We start from the raw sequence: 16,115 nt of genomic DNA on the forward strand, positions 1-16,115 counted from the left end.
ATCCTTCTGGCATATGAGTTGTTGAAAGGTCAAGTTTAAGGTTGCTTTGAGATAATGATCCATTGTAAAAGATTCAGTAGATCGCTGTTAAACCTAATAAAATTGGAGGATCTAACGGCTAAAGTTTAAAAAAAAATTAAAAAAATATGGTCTACCATAAACTAATTATAGTGGTTGTTTATATTAAAAAAAAGGCTCCTACAAGATGTTTTACAACTATAAAAGGTGATTAGAAATGAAAAACTGAATGCTATTATCAGCCACATTGTCTGTCTTTTGTTCATCAGTTTCATTTTTTTTTTACCATCAAGCATTTTCTTTTTCTTTTATATTTTTTTTCATAAATATGATAAAATTCAATGAACCATCCATTTGAAAAAATAAAAAAAATATATGAATAAAGTGCCAATATTTTTTATAAACAAGAAAGTATAATTTAAATGATTCACTATGAGAAAGTATAATTTAAATGATTCACTATGACTCTGAAAAACTGATGATTTTCTCCACTCTATCCTCAGCTATGTAGCATCTATCGAACAGTGTGAGGTGCACCGTGGTCTATTTGGTATGGGCGGAATCAGAAGATTTGGGAGGGTGTTTAAGAAAATTCATTTTCCATTTTAGCTTGTGGTACTCATAGTTTTGAAGGATGTAACACTTGACAAATGGAGTATGAATTCATCTGAAATGCTTGAGATATTAAACGTCCAACCTTATGTATTTATAGTGCAAAGAGTATAATTAAGACCCCTAAATTATAGGGATGAGAATCAAAGCAATAATCAGAAAGAGGTGTATAAAGTATCTACAGAATGGAAATGAGAGAAAGCAAATTTCGTTAATATCTCAACCCTCCCCTTTAGGCTTCTGCATATGTATCGTATGGTACATATATAAGATCTATGCGGGCCTTTGGTGTATCAGCCAACTTAGAATTTTGCTCTCCACCCAGCACGTTTTGCTCGCGCCCTGCATTGCTTCCAAATATACTCTTGCGTTAGTTAAGTCACGCAGCGTGACTTAACTAACGCACGTTGTAAGCAATGCGTGACTTAAGTCACGCACCACTGGCCTATGCGCGAGTTAACTCACGCACGTTGGCCGGTGGTCTGTCCTCAAGAACACACGTTTTTTGGACGGTGGTCAGGTTTTCAACCTTCAATCCACATGTTTTTAACAAACTTTACACGTTTTTTTTTACCACATTTATGGTAGTTAGAACCTAGGCTCCCATTTCTACCTATAAATACCCCTCCATACTTCCCTAATTCCTCACACCATATTACTTTCTCCCCCTCCTCACTCTCTCCCTCTATTTCTCTTCTTTCTTTTTTTTCTTTTCAATATTCTCTTTAGGGTAAAAAGTGATCAATTTTCGTCGGGGTAAAATAGTGAATAGCCGACTTGGGGAAGTGACCCGTGGGATAATTTTAAACCTGCTTTTTTAACCGCAAAAACTTTTTACCGTGGGTAAAAAGAACTTCTTGTGGTAAAAAAAAAACCAGATTTAAATTTATCCCAAAGGGTTGATGATGTATTTTTCCCAAGAAGGCTGCTCACTATTTTAGCCCACGAAGATTGATTACTTTTTACCCCAAGGAGAAAATAAGTAGATATAGTGAATAAGTTCAAACTTATTGTATGAATTATTGTAATGTATGAATTATTAATAAAATGAGATATTATTTATGCCTCAATTTTGTTCCTTTATTTTATATTTGCTTTTAGTTTCTAATGTTGTATTTACCTTTATTTATATTTGTATTTATTTAAAGAATAATATCAAATCAATAATTTAGAATAATAAAGTTAAGAAAATAATTTAGATTAATGTAAACAAAATAATTTCAAAATAAAGTTAAGAAAATAATTTAGAATAAAGTTAAGAAAATAATTTAGATTAATAATTTAGATTAACTTGCGTCACATGACTTAACATGCGCATGGGCATTTTGGGCATGGCTGCAGGGTGCGAGCAAAATGTGCTGGGTGGAGAGCAAAAATCGCCAACTTATCACTGGAGTTCACAAATAATATAACAATTTGTCTATAAAGTATCTTCTCACAAATAAAGTGACAATCAATCTCTATGTGTTTTGTTCGTTCGTGGAAGACTAGATTAGATGCAAAAGTTAATTATTACAAATGAGACTCGGATTTGCAAAACTTTAACTCATCAAGAAGTTGTTTCAACAAAATAAGTTCACATGTAGTGAGAGTCATAGTTCGGTATTCATCCTCTGCACTGAACCTAGTAGCAACACCTTGCGTTTCCAAGAAATAAGATTCCCTCCAATAAGAATACAATAACCAAAGGTTGAACATTGATCACTAGGACAACCAACCCAAAACGCGTATGTTTATGCAACATCATTAGTGTGACATTTATCTTCATAAATTATTCCTCTTCATGGAGATCCTTGTATATATATCATGATTTAAATCGTTGCGTACCAATGATTGTCACAAGAAGAATTGAGGAACTGACTAGACCTAACATATCATGAGAGTTCACAATAAGGATATGTTAGGTCTAATCACAATAAGGTAGTTTAACCAATTTTCGGTGTCTACTTGAGTATGATTAAAAGTACCACGTTTTGGCATAAGCTTAACATTTGGGTCCATAGATGTGTCAATGGGTTTGCAATCTAACATCACAATCTCCTCCAAGATGTCAAAAGCATACTTTCTCTAAGAGATGGCAATACCTAATTTTGACCGAGCTACTTCAACTCCAAGAAAATATTTTAGTTGACCCAAGTCCTTGGTTTGAAAGTGTCGAAACAAATATTGCTTGAGATCATGAATACATGTTTGGTTAGTAGATGAATGTCAATAAAAAATTGAATATTTTTGGTACAAAGAATAACATTTTTTTTAATTACCAAAAAACTTCAACTTTTAAACATAATACATAATCCATTCAAAATTCATAAATCATACCATAAATTCTTACAAAATTCGTGATTCTTACATAATCCATACAAATTCTTGAAGTAGAATAAAAGCATAAAAACATCCAAATTTCATATGCATTCCAAACTTCAATAACTTCACTTTGAAGAGAAGATCTTTTTTTAAAGAACTTAGAAGAGAAGGGTTGTCGTACAGTAAACAAGGGTTTTTTGAGACATCAAACTTTTATACATACAAGGATATTTTAATAATTTACTTAATTTATTATCGGGTACGCGTACTTGCTGGCACGGGTATCATGAAATTTGTGTCTGTATCCATAAAGTAACATGTAGTTAAATACATAATCCCTCTGTCTCACAATAATTGTCTCTTTACCCATTTTTCTTCTTCTCAAAATAATTGTCACTTTAGAATACCAATGCAGCATTTATTATTTTTTTTCCATTATAATACCCTTATTTATTGAACTTTATCCAACTTAATTATTCCACTAACTACAATTAATAATGGTGTTTTAGTAAATGATACTAATTTTACCATCAAAATCAACACATTTAATCATTTCCTTAATAATCGTGCATCAACCTTAAACGACTATTATTTAGAGACGGAGGGAGTATTTATTATACTCGTGGATACCTGTTTATTGTTGGTAGATCCTCGTTACTTAATGGACCATATCATTGTATTCCTCTATAAATAGGGCTCACTTATAATTGAAAAGATATCATAAGAGAATAATTACACTTTCTCTCCTTCATCTCTACGCTTGTTCTTATTTAGGAGTTTTATAACATTTTTTTTGAAGTCCACCCAAATTTACACAAGAGAGAATCAAACTTGAGACCTTGAGGAAGAGCACACTCCAAGGTCCCAAGTCAATGCTATCAGGCCAATCAAAGTAGGTTGAGTTTTATAACATGTTATCAGCACGACACTCTAACGAATTGAGAATACAATTCTTCTTTCTCTATCTTTAATATGTAGATAAGTTTTAATTTTGTATTGATGTTTATTGGTTATACTTTTAAATTACATCAATTGAAATTAGAGCCTTATATAGATACATATTATACCTATTGTGTGCAAATCATATTATATTAGTGTTTATTTATTCCTATGAATTTTGGAAGAATTCAACATTCATGCAACCTGATGACTCCAAGTTATAACAAGTATTTAATTTCTTTTATAGAATCTTTTTGAGTTAGTTCTTTTTTTTTTTAATTTAAAGTTTATTTAAATTATCTAAAATAAATGGTTCTTAGAGGAATAAATATTGTTGTGAATTCGGACTCAAATCTCACATCAATAAGTGATCCTCCACCAAATCCATGCTCGGCTACTCCCATGTCAGGGTCCTGTGGTGGTGGTGGTGGCATCTTTGACAGTGGTGATGACACTTCAACCTCAACATATCCAGAACTAAAGATTTAGGCAGAGTTTCGTACCCTCTTACCATGACCATGAGGATTATTTGCTACATGCTCTCTGCGTATGTGCGTACGAAACTATGCAAGGCCTCTTGTCCATGTGTCATATCTAAAACAAACAACATGAAAATTTCTATTTTAAACTTCTTAACATGTGCAAATTTGCACATGATAGAAAAACTCAAACAAAATTATCATTTAAGCACTTTGTCCAACACTTAGAGAACAAAAACTACATTAACATTCTTAAACAAAATTTGAATAAAACATTTCACTAATTGCAAACAATCTATACATAAACAATAGTTCAATTATTCCTATTACTAATATTTTGCTAATCAAACCTAAAACAATTTCTATTTCATCAACAACTAAACAAACCTAAACTTCTACAAAATTAATATCAAAGAAAGTTCGCCCTTGTTGGGTTTTAGAAGAAATATGTCAACAAATACGATTTCTTTAACATTGGTTCGTCAATGATAAAGGATTGAACGATGAATAGAGTTTTCTTTCTCAAAGTTTAGGTTTGTAAAGTTTCAAAACAACTAAAACGAGTATATCTTCCGAGCCTTTCGAAACACAACTCCCGATAATTTTATAAGGGTAAATTAGGAAATTTGGGATGGGGGGGTGAGCATATAAGGGGCCAAAAGAGCAATTTCCCACGCTAACAAGGAATCCTAATCCTAATTAGATGATGTCAAAGGATTACTATATGAACAGAACTTGTTATTCATCAATCACAATTCATGATACGTGAATGGGCTTCCAACATTCAACCTATACGTGAATTACTAAACAATCACAATTCTTGATAGTTGAATTTTCATTTAATAGTTCAATGGCACTTTGAATTTTCATTTAATAGTTCAATGGCACTTAAGTGCGGTTCACAACTTAGATTTGTTTTGATGTACAAGTGAATCATGGTCGTCCAAAAGAAGCACAGTTCGTGTATGTGCCAACTATATATGTGATCCTTTCTTTTTGGCTAAATTAAATTGGGGAAGTTGATGTTTGTAATAAATTGATTTTTAAGTTATTTTGGTCACACACATAAGTTCTTTAAGTTTGAGGTTTATTTGCTAAAAAAAATAATTGAGGTTTGTAACTGATTGGTTTTAAGTTATTTTGATCACACATAAGTCCTTTAAGTTTGTATACATTTTCGATTTAGTCCTTCTGACACATTATCGTTTTTGTAATGTTTGGTTGACAGAAGGACTAAATTGAAAACGTTTACAAACTTAAAGGACTTATGTGTGACCAAAATAACTTAAAAGGATCAATTTGTTACAAATTTCAAACTTAAATGACTTATGTGTGACTAAAATAACTTAAAGAACCAATCTATTACAAACCTCAAACTTCCCTGATATAATATAGCCTTTCTTTCTTCGGCCACTGGTCCACTTGTTGAACCCTAGCCACACAATTACTCTCTTGGTTCCACCACTTTGGTGCAAATCTCTATTGCTAGAGAAGGTGTGAAGGTCACGTAAGTGCCATTGAACTATTAAGGGTCTGTTTTATAAAGCCAAAAAACTAGCTTATAACAGATAAATTTGTATGTCTAAAAAAGCTCTGTTTGATAATTGTCATATTTTCACGAATTTATAGTTTATTTCAGGAGTTTATAGCTTATTTTTCAAACGCTATTTCAAGTAATGTTTGAATTTCTTCTTTCTTCAAAAAAAAAAAAGTAATGTTTGAATTTATAGCATATAGCTTCTCGTTTTTTTTTTTTTTTTCAATTTTTACCCTTATTATTTCATTTAAATTCCATTTTTATCCATTGCAATTTATTATAATATTGCTCCGTGATAAATACTACTATCCCTTTTTTTTGGGAAAACATTGTTATCCCTTGCTAATAAATAAATACACCAGATTGCTTTTAGTTGTAATTTTCTATATACAATATACGTTCAGGTTTTTTTTTTCTTTTAATTTTGACAGAACAATATACTTTCGGTGTATTTTTCATTATTCTTTCAAAAATATAACTATTTATTGTTGTTACATTTTAATGAAATTATACCTTTCGTTATTTGAACTAAATGGAATTATTTTACGTCCATTTATCATGCATAGAATAACTTATATTTTTTTTCCAAGAAGATATTATTCGGTATAAATATTCATTGTTGTTAATAATACATATAATAGTAATAGATTCTGGTCCTTCAAGAAAAATAATAATAATACATTCTGGTAACTATTTATTGTTACATTTCATTGTTTTATAAAGTAGAAACACTTAAAATGATAATAAATATAAAATAAAATTTTAGTGAATAAAATTTAATTTAATATATGATATAAAGGATATATTAAATTAATAAATTTAACGTATTTTTTTAAAGGAAAATTTCGACCAAATACTTAAATATTAATTGATATAAATTTTTATAATGAATTAAGAATACCCTTTATGTCATTTTACATTTATCAACTAGTTGAACCGTTAATTTTATCAAATATTTCAGTTAGCTTATCAATTATCAGTCATCATCTATAAACTATCAGCTATAAGCTATCAGTCATCTGTCATCGAATAATAGTTATCAGCTTCCTTATTAGCTATCCACTATTTTTACCAAACAGAGCCCAAAATAAATTTTCCAACAAAGTTAACTGCTGTTAGTTGTCAACAGCCGTAGTTAACTTTCGTAAGAGGACTTGTTCAAAAAAAAAAACTATCGTTTGAGGTATTTTGGTCTTTTCGATATGACCGGAAGAAAAAATGAAAGTTTAAAGAGTAATTTTCCAACCTCACATAGCACAGTTCAAGCCCAAAACAATATATTTTTTCTTTATCATTTGTTAGTAATTCTGAATATATTTATTTATACCACCTATGTTTTTTTTTTTTGAGGGATTATACCACCTATGTTATTTAGCTATAAAAATAAAAGATCAAATCCTTAATAAAACGAAGAATATTTGTTGAAAAATTAAAGGGAAGAATATTTATATATTTATAGGAATTAATTTTATTACCTACAGAACTCGCTAAATATGCATGTGAATTTCAGTTATCATAAACAAGAGAATTTAAACAGTTGATTGATAATCTTGAAAATTTATTTATACTTCTTACCGTTAAAGCGCAAAAATAACTCAATAACAAATAGATAGAAAGAAACTAAGCAATGAACCTATCAAGATGGCATATTTAGGTGGGAATTAGAGTTGCGGGTAGAATTAAGGCAAGTAATCAATTGTTGAATTCTGGTGTGTTTACTCCAACAAAATGGCAAGTCCTATAACAGTCGTTGTCACTTTTTGGATAAGAAGGAAAAGATTATTTAACAATTTCGTTTTTTAAATTAATTCGTTAAATTGATAAGGCAATATCATTATCCACGAAGGAGAAAAAAAAAAATGCTCCGATGATGCAATGCTTATGGTATATAGTATTCGTTATAGTACTCTTGTTCTTCTTCAAAGCATCATCACTTACATTTCACACCCACGTGACCAAAAAAACACAAACACATGTGTAACAAATAAACCAAACCAAACCAAAGTTCCTTCCTTCCTTCCCTAGTGAGTTTCTTTTTTCTCTTTTTGGTTCATTCTTAATTCCAAAACAATTACCATGAAAGCCACTACAATTGTGTTGGTCATGCTTTGGTTCCTACCAACGATGTTATGCACCAATGTGGATTATGATCATAGAGCATTGGTCATTGATGGTAAACGTAGGGTCTTGATTTCTGGTTCTATTCACTACCCTCGTAGTACTCCACAGGTTTTATATATGTCTCTCTTTCATCCTGTTTGTGTGTTTTTGCATTGTATTTGATTTTAAACAGTGTTGAATTTGTTGTTGCTGTTATTACAGATGTGGCCAGACCTTATTCAGAAATCTAAAGATGGAGGACTTGATGTCATTGAAACCTATGTTTTCTGGAACTTACATGAACCTGTTAAAGGCCAGGTTCTCTTTGCTTCATTTCTTCTCTCACATTCTTACCATTTTCTTTGAGCATTGCATTGCATTTGTTCATTGCTTGCAGGAAAAGAAAACAAATGTCTATGTTAAGCCGAATTGCTAATTGTTGAAAGCATGACTCAACAAGTTTGGATTGACTTATTTGAGTTTATCTACTGACATAATATCTCCAAGATAGATAATGAAACATATTAATTATATGAAAACAATATGACTTTGTTTTATCTTTTGTAAATAGAATATCAGTTTATCCAAACATGGTCTAGACCTACTATAAGCTTAGAAAGACTATCTTAACACATTGAAATGAAATGGATTTTTGCAGTATGATTTTGATGGGAGGAAGGATTTGGTGAAATTTGTGAAAGCAGTGGCTGAGGCAGGTCTATATGTGCATCTCCGTATTGGTCCATATGTTTGTGCTGAATGGAACTACGGGTAAAGTTTTGTAATTTATGTGTATATTTTTCTGGGGTATTCATGTCTAATTGAGGGCTTTAACTTCTTGACAGTGGTTTCCCTCTTTGGCTTCACTTCATTCCAGGGATTAAGTTCCGAACTGACAATGAACCATTTAAGGTAAGGTAACCTTCACCCTAGTGTTTCATGCTTTTGTCCTTAAATCTGAGTTCACTTGCCAGGAAACTTTGTCTTCAGGCCGAAATGAAGCGATTCACCGCTAAGATTGTCGATCTCATGAAGCAAGAGAAACTGTATGCACCACAAGGAGGACCTATAATTTTATCTCAGGTTTTTTATCATTGAATACAAGTATAGTGAATATATTTTTCCAGATATTAAGGTCAAAGTGTATATTTGTTAATGTGAGAGTATTTGTGCTTTCTAATGCCAGATTGAAAATGAGTATGGAGACATCGATTCAGCCTATGGTTCTGCTGGTAAATCATACATCAATTGGGCAGCAAAAATGGCTACATCTCTTGATACAGGTGTTCCTTGGGTCATGTGTCAGCAAGAAGATGCTCCTGATCCAATCGTAAGTTTCATGTTTTGATATGTCTACGTTAATTGTTTTTTGGTTTATGGTTTACTAGGTTGCCTGTCTTCCAGAAAAGAGCAATCTTAGTATGCTGTCTGCATTCATCTTACTTGATTTTTACTTGAACTGCATGAAGATTAATACCTGCAATGGATTTTACTGCGATCAATTCACACCAAACTCTAAAACAAAGCCAAAAATGTGGACTGAAAATTGGAGTGCATGGTTAGCAACTTAGCATCCTTTTTTATATAAATAATTTAATCGAATTGTTTTTGTTATTTTCCAAATCTTACTTGAATTCTTTGGAATGGTAGGTATCTTTTATTTGGTGGTGGATTTCCTCACAGACCTGTGGAAGATCTCGCATTTGCTGTCGCACGCTTTTTCCAACGAGGCGGTACATTTCAAAATTACTATATGGTATTGCAACCTGAAACGTTGTTCACAAGTTCAATTTAATATGATAATATTACTTCACGGAAAAATTGGCTCTAAGAGGAATTAGCTGATACTGTATCATTTTTCATTGCTTGACTAAAAACAGTACCATGGAGGAACCAACTTTGACCGAAGTACTGGCGGACCATTCATTGCTACAAGTTATGATTTTGATGCCCCAATTGATGAGTATGGTATGTCCTTCAACCTTCATACTGAAATCTATTGTTCATGTTGTAGCCGTCACAAATGCAACACTGGTAATACATCAAAGAAGATAAATTAATAGTATCACATGCATAGTTTATTTCTTATATGAAGAATAGAAATTACGGACAATTTTGTACTTTTTAATTTCTTTGCTATATGCTGCAGGAATTATTAGGCAGCCGAAGTGGAGTCATCTTAAAGATTTGCACAAGGCCATAAAGCTTTGTGAAGAAGCATTAATAGCTACAGAACCCAAGATTACTTCTCTTGGTCCAAACCTAGAGGTATAGGTGGTTTATATTGAAATTTTTGTCGGTTTGAAACATCTTATTTCGCGTCTTAGGATAGAATATATTTTGTAACTAAAATTCATCTGGTTTGTCAATCTTGTAAGTTTCTTTCTCTGGAAAATTCCCTGGATTGAGTGCAATTTTGCCACAACCACTATTTTAGGCACTAACCAGATTAGGTCTTAACAGTCTTTTACTATTTAAACCGCAGGCGGCAATTTATAAGACAGGATCTGTATGTGCTGCCTTTCTCGCCAACGTGGACACTAAATCTGATAAAACTGTAAATTTCAGAGGCAATTCATATCACTTGCCTGCATGGTCTGTGAGCATCTTACCAGATTGCAAGAATGTAGTGCTTAATACTGCAAAGGTTTGTCTTGCCTTCATTTATATTAAGTTGCTTCAATAACTACGATTATCGCAATCAAAATAGATAGTTTAATTCAATAGAGTTGCTAAAAAGTGTGATTATTATTCATTGTGTGATTAACCTATCTATAAACAGGGTGTTTTCTCTTATTTATTAGTCCAAAGTAAGTAGGATGTAATAAAAATAACATTTTTATTATGGCAGATTAATTCTGCATCTGTGATTTCAAACTTCGTAACTGAATCTTCAAAAGAAGATATCAGTTCTTTAGAAACTTCAAGTTCAAAATGGAGTTGGATAAAAGAACCTGTGGGTATTTCGAAGGATGATATATTTTCAAAAACTGGATTACTTGAGCAAATAAATATCACCGCTGATAGAAGTGACTACTTGTGGTACTCATTAAGGTACACGAGCCTTCACGTTCGAAAGATATTTGCCCTGATAGATGATTCTGTACTTCTTGATAACACTTCTATTGTATTCTTTTGAAGCGTTGATCTTAAGGATGATCCTGGTTCTCAAACTTTCCTTCACATTGAATCGCTCGGCCATGCCCTTCATGCCTTCGTAAACGGCAAGCTTGCAGGTAATTATTCATTAGGATTTTATGGTTTTTATATTTTGAAACTCAAATGAAGTCAAGGTTGATTTTAAAACAAGTTAAAAATATGAGTTGATCATGGATTTTTTTTTCGAGGGATAGTTGATCATGGATGTTCCGTCCAAAAATGTTCAAATCTATTGTTTCAATTAAGTTCTTGAATTATTAAATAATAACTTTCTATGATATTATTGATGAATTCTTAGGGAGTCAAACCGGAAACAAAGACAAACCTAAGCTTAATGTGGACATCCCAATCACAGTAATTTCTGGAAAGAATAAAATTGATCTGCTGAGTTTAACAGTTGGACTTCAGGTTCAGCTTTTCTTGTTTTTAGTTTCCAATTATGCATAGAATAGCTTAGTCCTCCAATGATTTCTCTCATTACTATATCTAAGCTAACATGAACCATATGCACATCAGAACTATGGAGCTTTTTTTGACACATGGGGAGCGGGGATCACCGGTCCCGTGATATTGAAAGGTTTGAAGAATGGCAACAACACTCTTGATCTCTCCTATCGGAAGTGGACATACCAGGTCAGTCTTAACTTTTGATCAAAGACTATATTAGTCTTAATGGGGATTCATTGTTAATGGAGTTAATTCTATTGATACAGATTGGCCTAAAAGGTGAAGATTTAGGTCTCTCTAGTGGAAGTTCCGGAGCGTGGAATTCACAGACTACTTTCCCTAAGAACCAACCATTGATTTGGTACAAGGTAATTTTATTTTCAATTTATTTTTTCACTTGATATAAGTTATGGAATCTCAAATTAAAAGAATGCCACTATATGAAAAATGTTTTTTGCTACTAACCAAAGTCATACGTGTTGCATTAGACAAACTTTGATGCTCCATCCGGCAGTAATCCAGTTGCGATTGACTTCACGGGGATGGGAAAAGGTGAGGCTTGGGTAAATGGACAAAGCATTGGGCGATACTGGCCTACATATGTTGCTTCAAATGCCGATTGCACAGACTCATGCAACTACAGAGGACCTTTTACTCAAACCAAATGTCACATGAATTGTGGAAAACCATCACAGACATTGTAAGTGTTGCAAATTTTAAATGAAATAGAGCATAAACATGAAAAAAAATCTTGATCTATGATGTGACTGAGACATTAATCCCATCTCACAGATACCATGTACCACGATCGTTTTTGAAACCAAACGGCAACACTCTTGTATTGTTTGAGGAAAGTGGTGGTGATCCAACGCAAATAGCTTTTGCTACAAAACAGCTAGAAAGTTTGTGTGCACATGTATCTGATTCACACCCACCTCAAATAGACTTGTGGAACCAAGATACAGAATCAGGGGAAAAAGTAGGGCCTGCACTGTTCCTCAAGTGTCCTAATCATAATCAGGTAATCTCTTCCATTAAATTTGCAAGCTATGGAACACCACTAGGGACATGTGGAAACTTCTACCACGGACGCTGCAGAAGCAATAAGGCGATGTCAATTGTAAAGAAGGTGTTTATCTGGATTCCTGTTCCCTTGCTAATTTGTTATGTTTCACTTTGGTTTAGATCGACTATGTTGGGTATGGCTCATAGTTTACTGATATGTGAGTAGGTTGCTTGAGCTGGTGAGAATAATAGAAAATCAACTAATCAACTAATAGTATTTAAACACAAGCACTAATATGTAACCCTATGCTTGAACAATAGAAAACCACTACAACCACTGTGCATTTGTAGACATAGACACAATTGGCCAAACTCTGTTATCAAATCTTAGTTTTTTCCGTTGGTTTTAAAGTGGTTAGCGGCGAAACTCATACACACTATGTGCAGAGAAGTGGAGAATTGTAGGTTCAAACCTGCGCTCCAACATATCAAATGTCCCTACAGCGTTTTACAGTCTAAGTTGTACTTACGGGACAATCTTTTGTGTTATTTGTTTGTGTTTTTCATATATGTTTTCTTTTGAACCAGAGTTGTTGTAACATACTAAAATTATCTTATTGACAGGCCTGCATTGGATCAAGAAGTTGTAGTGTTGGAGTATCAACTGATACATTTGGAGACCCTTGTAGAGGAGTGCCAAAGAGTTTAGCTGTTGAAGCTACTTGTGCTTATAGCCATACAGACATGTAACATGTTGGTCGAAGTACTCCTCGATTATCTTCAACTCATATCTTAAATTCTTCTTCCTTATCTAAATTAGAATTGTATTCTAGGACCATCCCAATTTCTTTTTATTTTTCAATTAGAATAGTTTAGTACCACTTGTAATAAAAGAAACAAATACTGGCATCATTATATTGTGACCATTTGGACAAGTGCAATTTAGGAATACAAATACAAAAAACTCACATTGTGATAAGTTTATAGCACATTGAGATTTAAGAAAATGGTTGTAATTGGAAACATTATGGTGGACTCTTCTTAGTCTTGGATACACAAAATATAATACTATAAAGTAGAAACCTGAATACAGCATGTTAATTTCATGAACCGAATTGGCTTAATTTTTGTGTCATGTCAAACTCAAATTTTGACTTGGTTGCAATTTTTTTTTTATTATGACATTATGGTTGACCCTTCGTTGTTGCAAATTGTCTCAGAAAGACTACCCTGATTTTGCATAAGTTTAGTATTTGGATCAATAGATGTGTCACTGGATTTGCAATCAAACATCTGAGTCTCCTCCAAGATGTCAAGAACATACTTTCTCTGAGAGATGGTAATATGTGATTTTGTCCGATCTACTTCAATTCTAAGAAAATATTTTAGTCGACCCAAGTCCTTGTTTTGAAAGTGTTGAAACAAATGTTGCTTGATATCATGAATACCTCTTTGGTTAGTAGATGAATGTCTATTAAAACCGAACTAGACTTAGACCCGCACGTTGCACGGTCACAAATTTGTTTTAAAATATTTTGTCGCAAGTTGTAGATAAAATTTACATAAGTCTTAATATTTTAGGTTATCCAACTTCTCGGTAAAGAACGCGACGGATGCCTGTTTTAATTAACATACTATGGTTTCGTTTTTGCTCTTCCTTTGGGATGTGACGAGAAGACAAAAAAAAAACTCAGGGACAAAACCACAACGTTGCCTCAACTGTTGAAGCACAACTTCTTGAATTTCCCTCATCTAAAGTAAGAATAAAATATACAGCCCCAGATTAAATACTATTAAGTGATGGGTTCTCAGACGTTGATTGTGAATACCCACCGACAACAAACTATAGATTTCTTTGGAGAAGAGGGGACAAGATTCCAAGTATGGTTGGATTCTAGAGTTCATCTCATGAATCATAGCTTGGCTCTATCCTTAATGAGAAAGTGCCTCATGTATAGTTTTTGGAATGGACGCAAAAGAACATATACAAGAGCATAACGGAAGAGAGATATAACTCAAACAAAACAATTATAAATGGGATAAAGGTTTCAAGTAGACCATTAAGGATTTTGAAGAATGAAAAACTGCCTCTAAGCTAACAAGTTCATTACAAGAATGATCATATAGAAATAATAAGCATATTTCTTTGTATCCTAATAGATTGCTCATAATATTTCTCAGAAGAAAAAACAGCAGATACAAGGATTTCTTTCTCATTGTCCAAGCCTCCAAGGCTACCCTATTTCAGTCCGCCTTTTTTGTTTGTTGGTGTCTGCCTTTCCACCAACTCTTGATTTGCAGGTGCAACAGCCTATTCAAAACGAAAATTACGCCCATGACGGAGGCATAGTATTGATCTATAAAGGGCAGCAACATGTAGGAAGAAGATTAATGTAATTATGAGATCATCCAAGAGACCAACTATTCCGAATATTCCTTCTGAGATGATGTCAATGGGGCTAAGGATGTATATAACAATCAGTATCATAGTAACGAAGACACGAGCTCTGAAAAGAAAAGGAAGAGACGTGTTAGGCTCAACGAAATCCTTGAAAAGCGTACGCAAGAGAAAAGGAAGATCAAGGAGTCTCTGAGTAATAGGAGCTTTAGATTGATCACTAAAAATACAGTTATAAGTCTGAATTCCAATCAGAACTTCAGGGTCATGACGATACTTGTTGCCATAATCGTAGTAGTTGTTGTTTTCAGTAGGAACCAAAAGGGTAATGGGTCGATGACACTGTGGACATTTACATGGTTCAATGTCTGGAGATTGTTCCCAATCAACCATTGTACAGGTTCTACAAAACCAATGAGAGCATGTAGCTTGACATATTATCTGGAATTTTACGTGACATTTTGAACATACAAATTTCGATGGTGGACCTTCTTTCAATTTCCCTTTCTCTTCTATCTCAGCCTCTAACCCTAGTTTTTCTGATTTCCCTTTATCTTCACGCAATTCTTCTTTATTAGCCTCTAACCCTAGGTTTTCCAATTTCGCTTTATCTTCACGCAATTCTTCTATATTAGCCTCTAACCCTAGGTTTTCCAATTTCTCTTTCTCTTCGACCAATTCTTCTATATTAGCCTCTAACCCTAGGTTTTCTAATTTCTCCTTCTCTTCGCCCAATTCTTCTATATTAGCCTCTAACCCTAGGTTTTCCAATTTCTCTTTCTCTTCGCCCAATTCTTCTATATTAGCCTCTAACCCTGGTTTTCTAATTTCTCCTTCTCTTCACCCAATTCTTCTATCTTAGCCTCTAACCCTAGGTTTTCCAATTTCCCTCTATCTTCACCCTTTTCTTCTATCTCAGCCTCTAACGCAACTTCTTCCGATTTCCCTCTCCCTTTCCCTTTCTCTTCACCCATTTCTTCTCTCTCAGTCACCAACGCTAGGTTTTGGTTTTCCAATTTCCCTTTCTCTTCACCCATTTCTTCTATCTTCGCCTCTAAGTTTTCCAATTTCCCTTTCTCTTCACCCATTCTTTCTCTATCCGCTCTTCTTCTTCTTG

At 33.2% G+C, this 16,115-nt stretch overlaps 2 protein-coding genes across 2 annotated transcripts; one reads left to right on the forward strand and one right to left on the reverse strand.

Moving 5' to 3' along the window:
- The first annotated feature begins 7,794 nt into the window (after positions 1-7,794).
- LOC146950761 (beta-galactosidase 8-like) lies at positions 7,795-13,710 on the forward strand. Its single transcript, XM_085746722.1, has 19 exons — positions 7,795-8,118; positions 8,212-8,307; positions 8,648-8,760; positions 8,835-8,901; positions 8,980-9,072; positions 9,176-9,319; positions 9,459-9,547; positions 9,640-9,745; positions 9,870-9,957; positions 10,139-10,257; positions 10,475-10,636; positions 10,841-11,043; positions 11,131-11,225; positions 11,447-11,556; positions 11,665-11,781; positions 11,862-11,963; positions 12,084-12,295; positions 12,388-12,724; positions 13,225-13,710. The coding sequence occupies exons 1-19, from the start codon at positions 7,966-7,968 to the stop codon at positions 13,348-13,350; spliced, it is 2,532 nt and encodes an 843-aa protein (XP_085602848.1). The 5' UTR covers positions 7,795-7,965; the 3' UTR covers positions 13,351-13,710.
- An 885-nt stretch (positions 13,711-14,595) lies between these two features.
- Positions 14,596-16,086, reverse strand: LOC146950762 (uncharacterized). Its single transcript, XM_085748667.1, has 2 exons — positions 15,869-16,086; positions 14,596-15,836 (listed from the first exon to the last, which is right to left on the reverse strand). Exons 1-2 carry the CDS (start codon positions 16,084-16,086, stop codon positions 14,912-14,914), a joined length of 1,143 nt encoding a protein of 380 aa, XP_085604793.1. The 3' UTR covers positions 14,596-14,911.
- Positions 16,087-16,115: the final 29 nt, after the last annotated feature.

Source organism: Medicago sativa, chromosome 2 (genome assembly GCF_051527215.1).
Source record: "Medicago sativa cultivar Bolivia chromosome 2, Bolivia_mono, whole genome shotgun sequence".
In the NCBI taxonomy this organism is placed as follows: domain Eukaryota; kingdom Viridiplantae; phylum Streptophyta; class Magnoliopsida; order Fabales; family Fabaceae; genus Medicago; species Medicago sativa.

Bases quoted from the DNA above. Each gene is read 5' to 3' on its own strand.
- LOC146950762 (XM_085748667.1), bottom strand. From the start codon at position 16,086: ATGGGTGAAGAGAAAGGGAAATTGGAAAACTTAGAGGCGAAGATAGAA. The intron at 15,837-15,868 runs GTTAGAGGCTAA...AATTGGGTGAAG, and splicing joins GGGAAATTGGAAAACCTAGG to AGAAGGAGAAATTAGAAAAC.
- LOC146950761 (XM_085746722.1), top strand. From the start codon at position 7,966: ATGAAAGCCACTACAATTGTGTTGGTCATGCTTTGGTTCCTACCAACG. The intron at 8,761-8,834 runs GTAAAGTTTTGT...ACTTCTTGACAG, and splicing joins TGTGCTGAATGGAACTACGG to TGGTTTCCCTCTTTGGCTTC. The intron at 8,902-8,979 runs GTAAGGTAACCT...CTTTGTCTTCAG, and splicing joins CTGACAATGAACCATTTAAG to GCCGAAATGAAGCGATTCAC.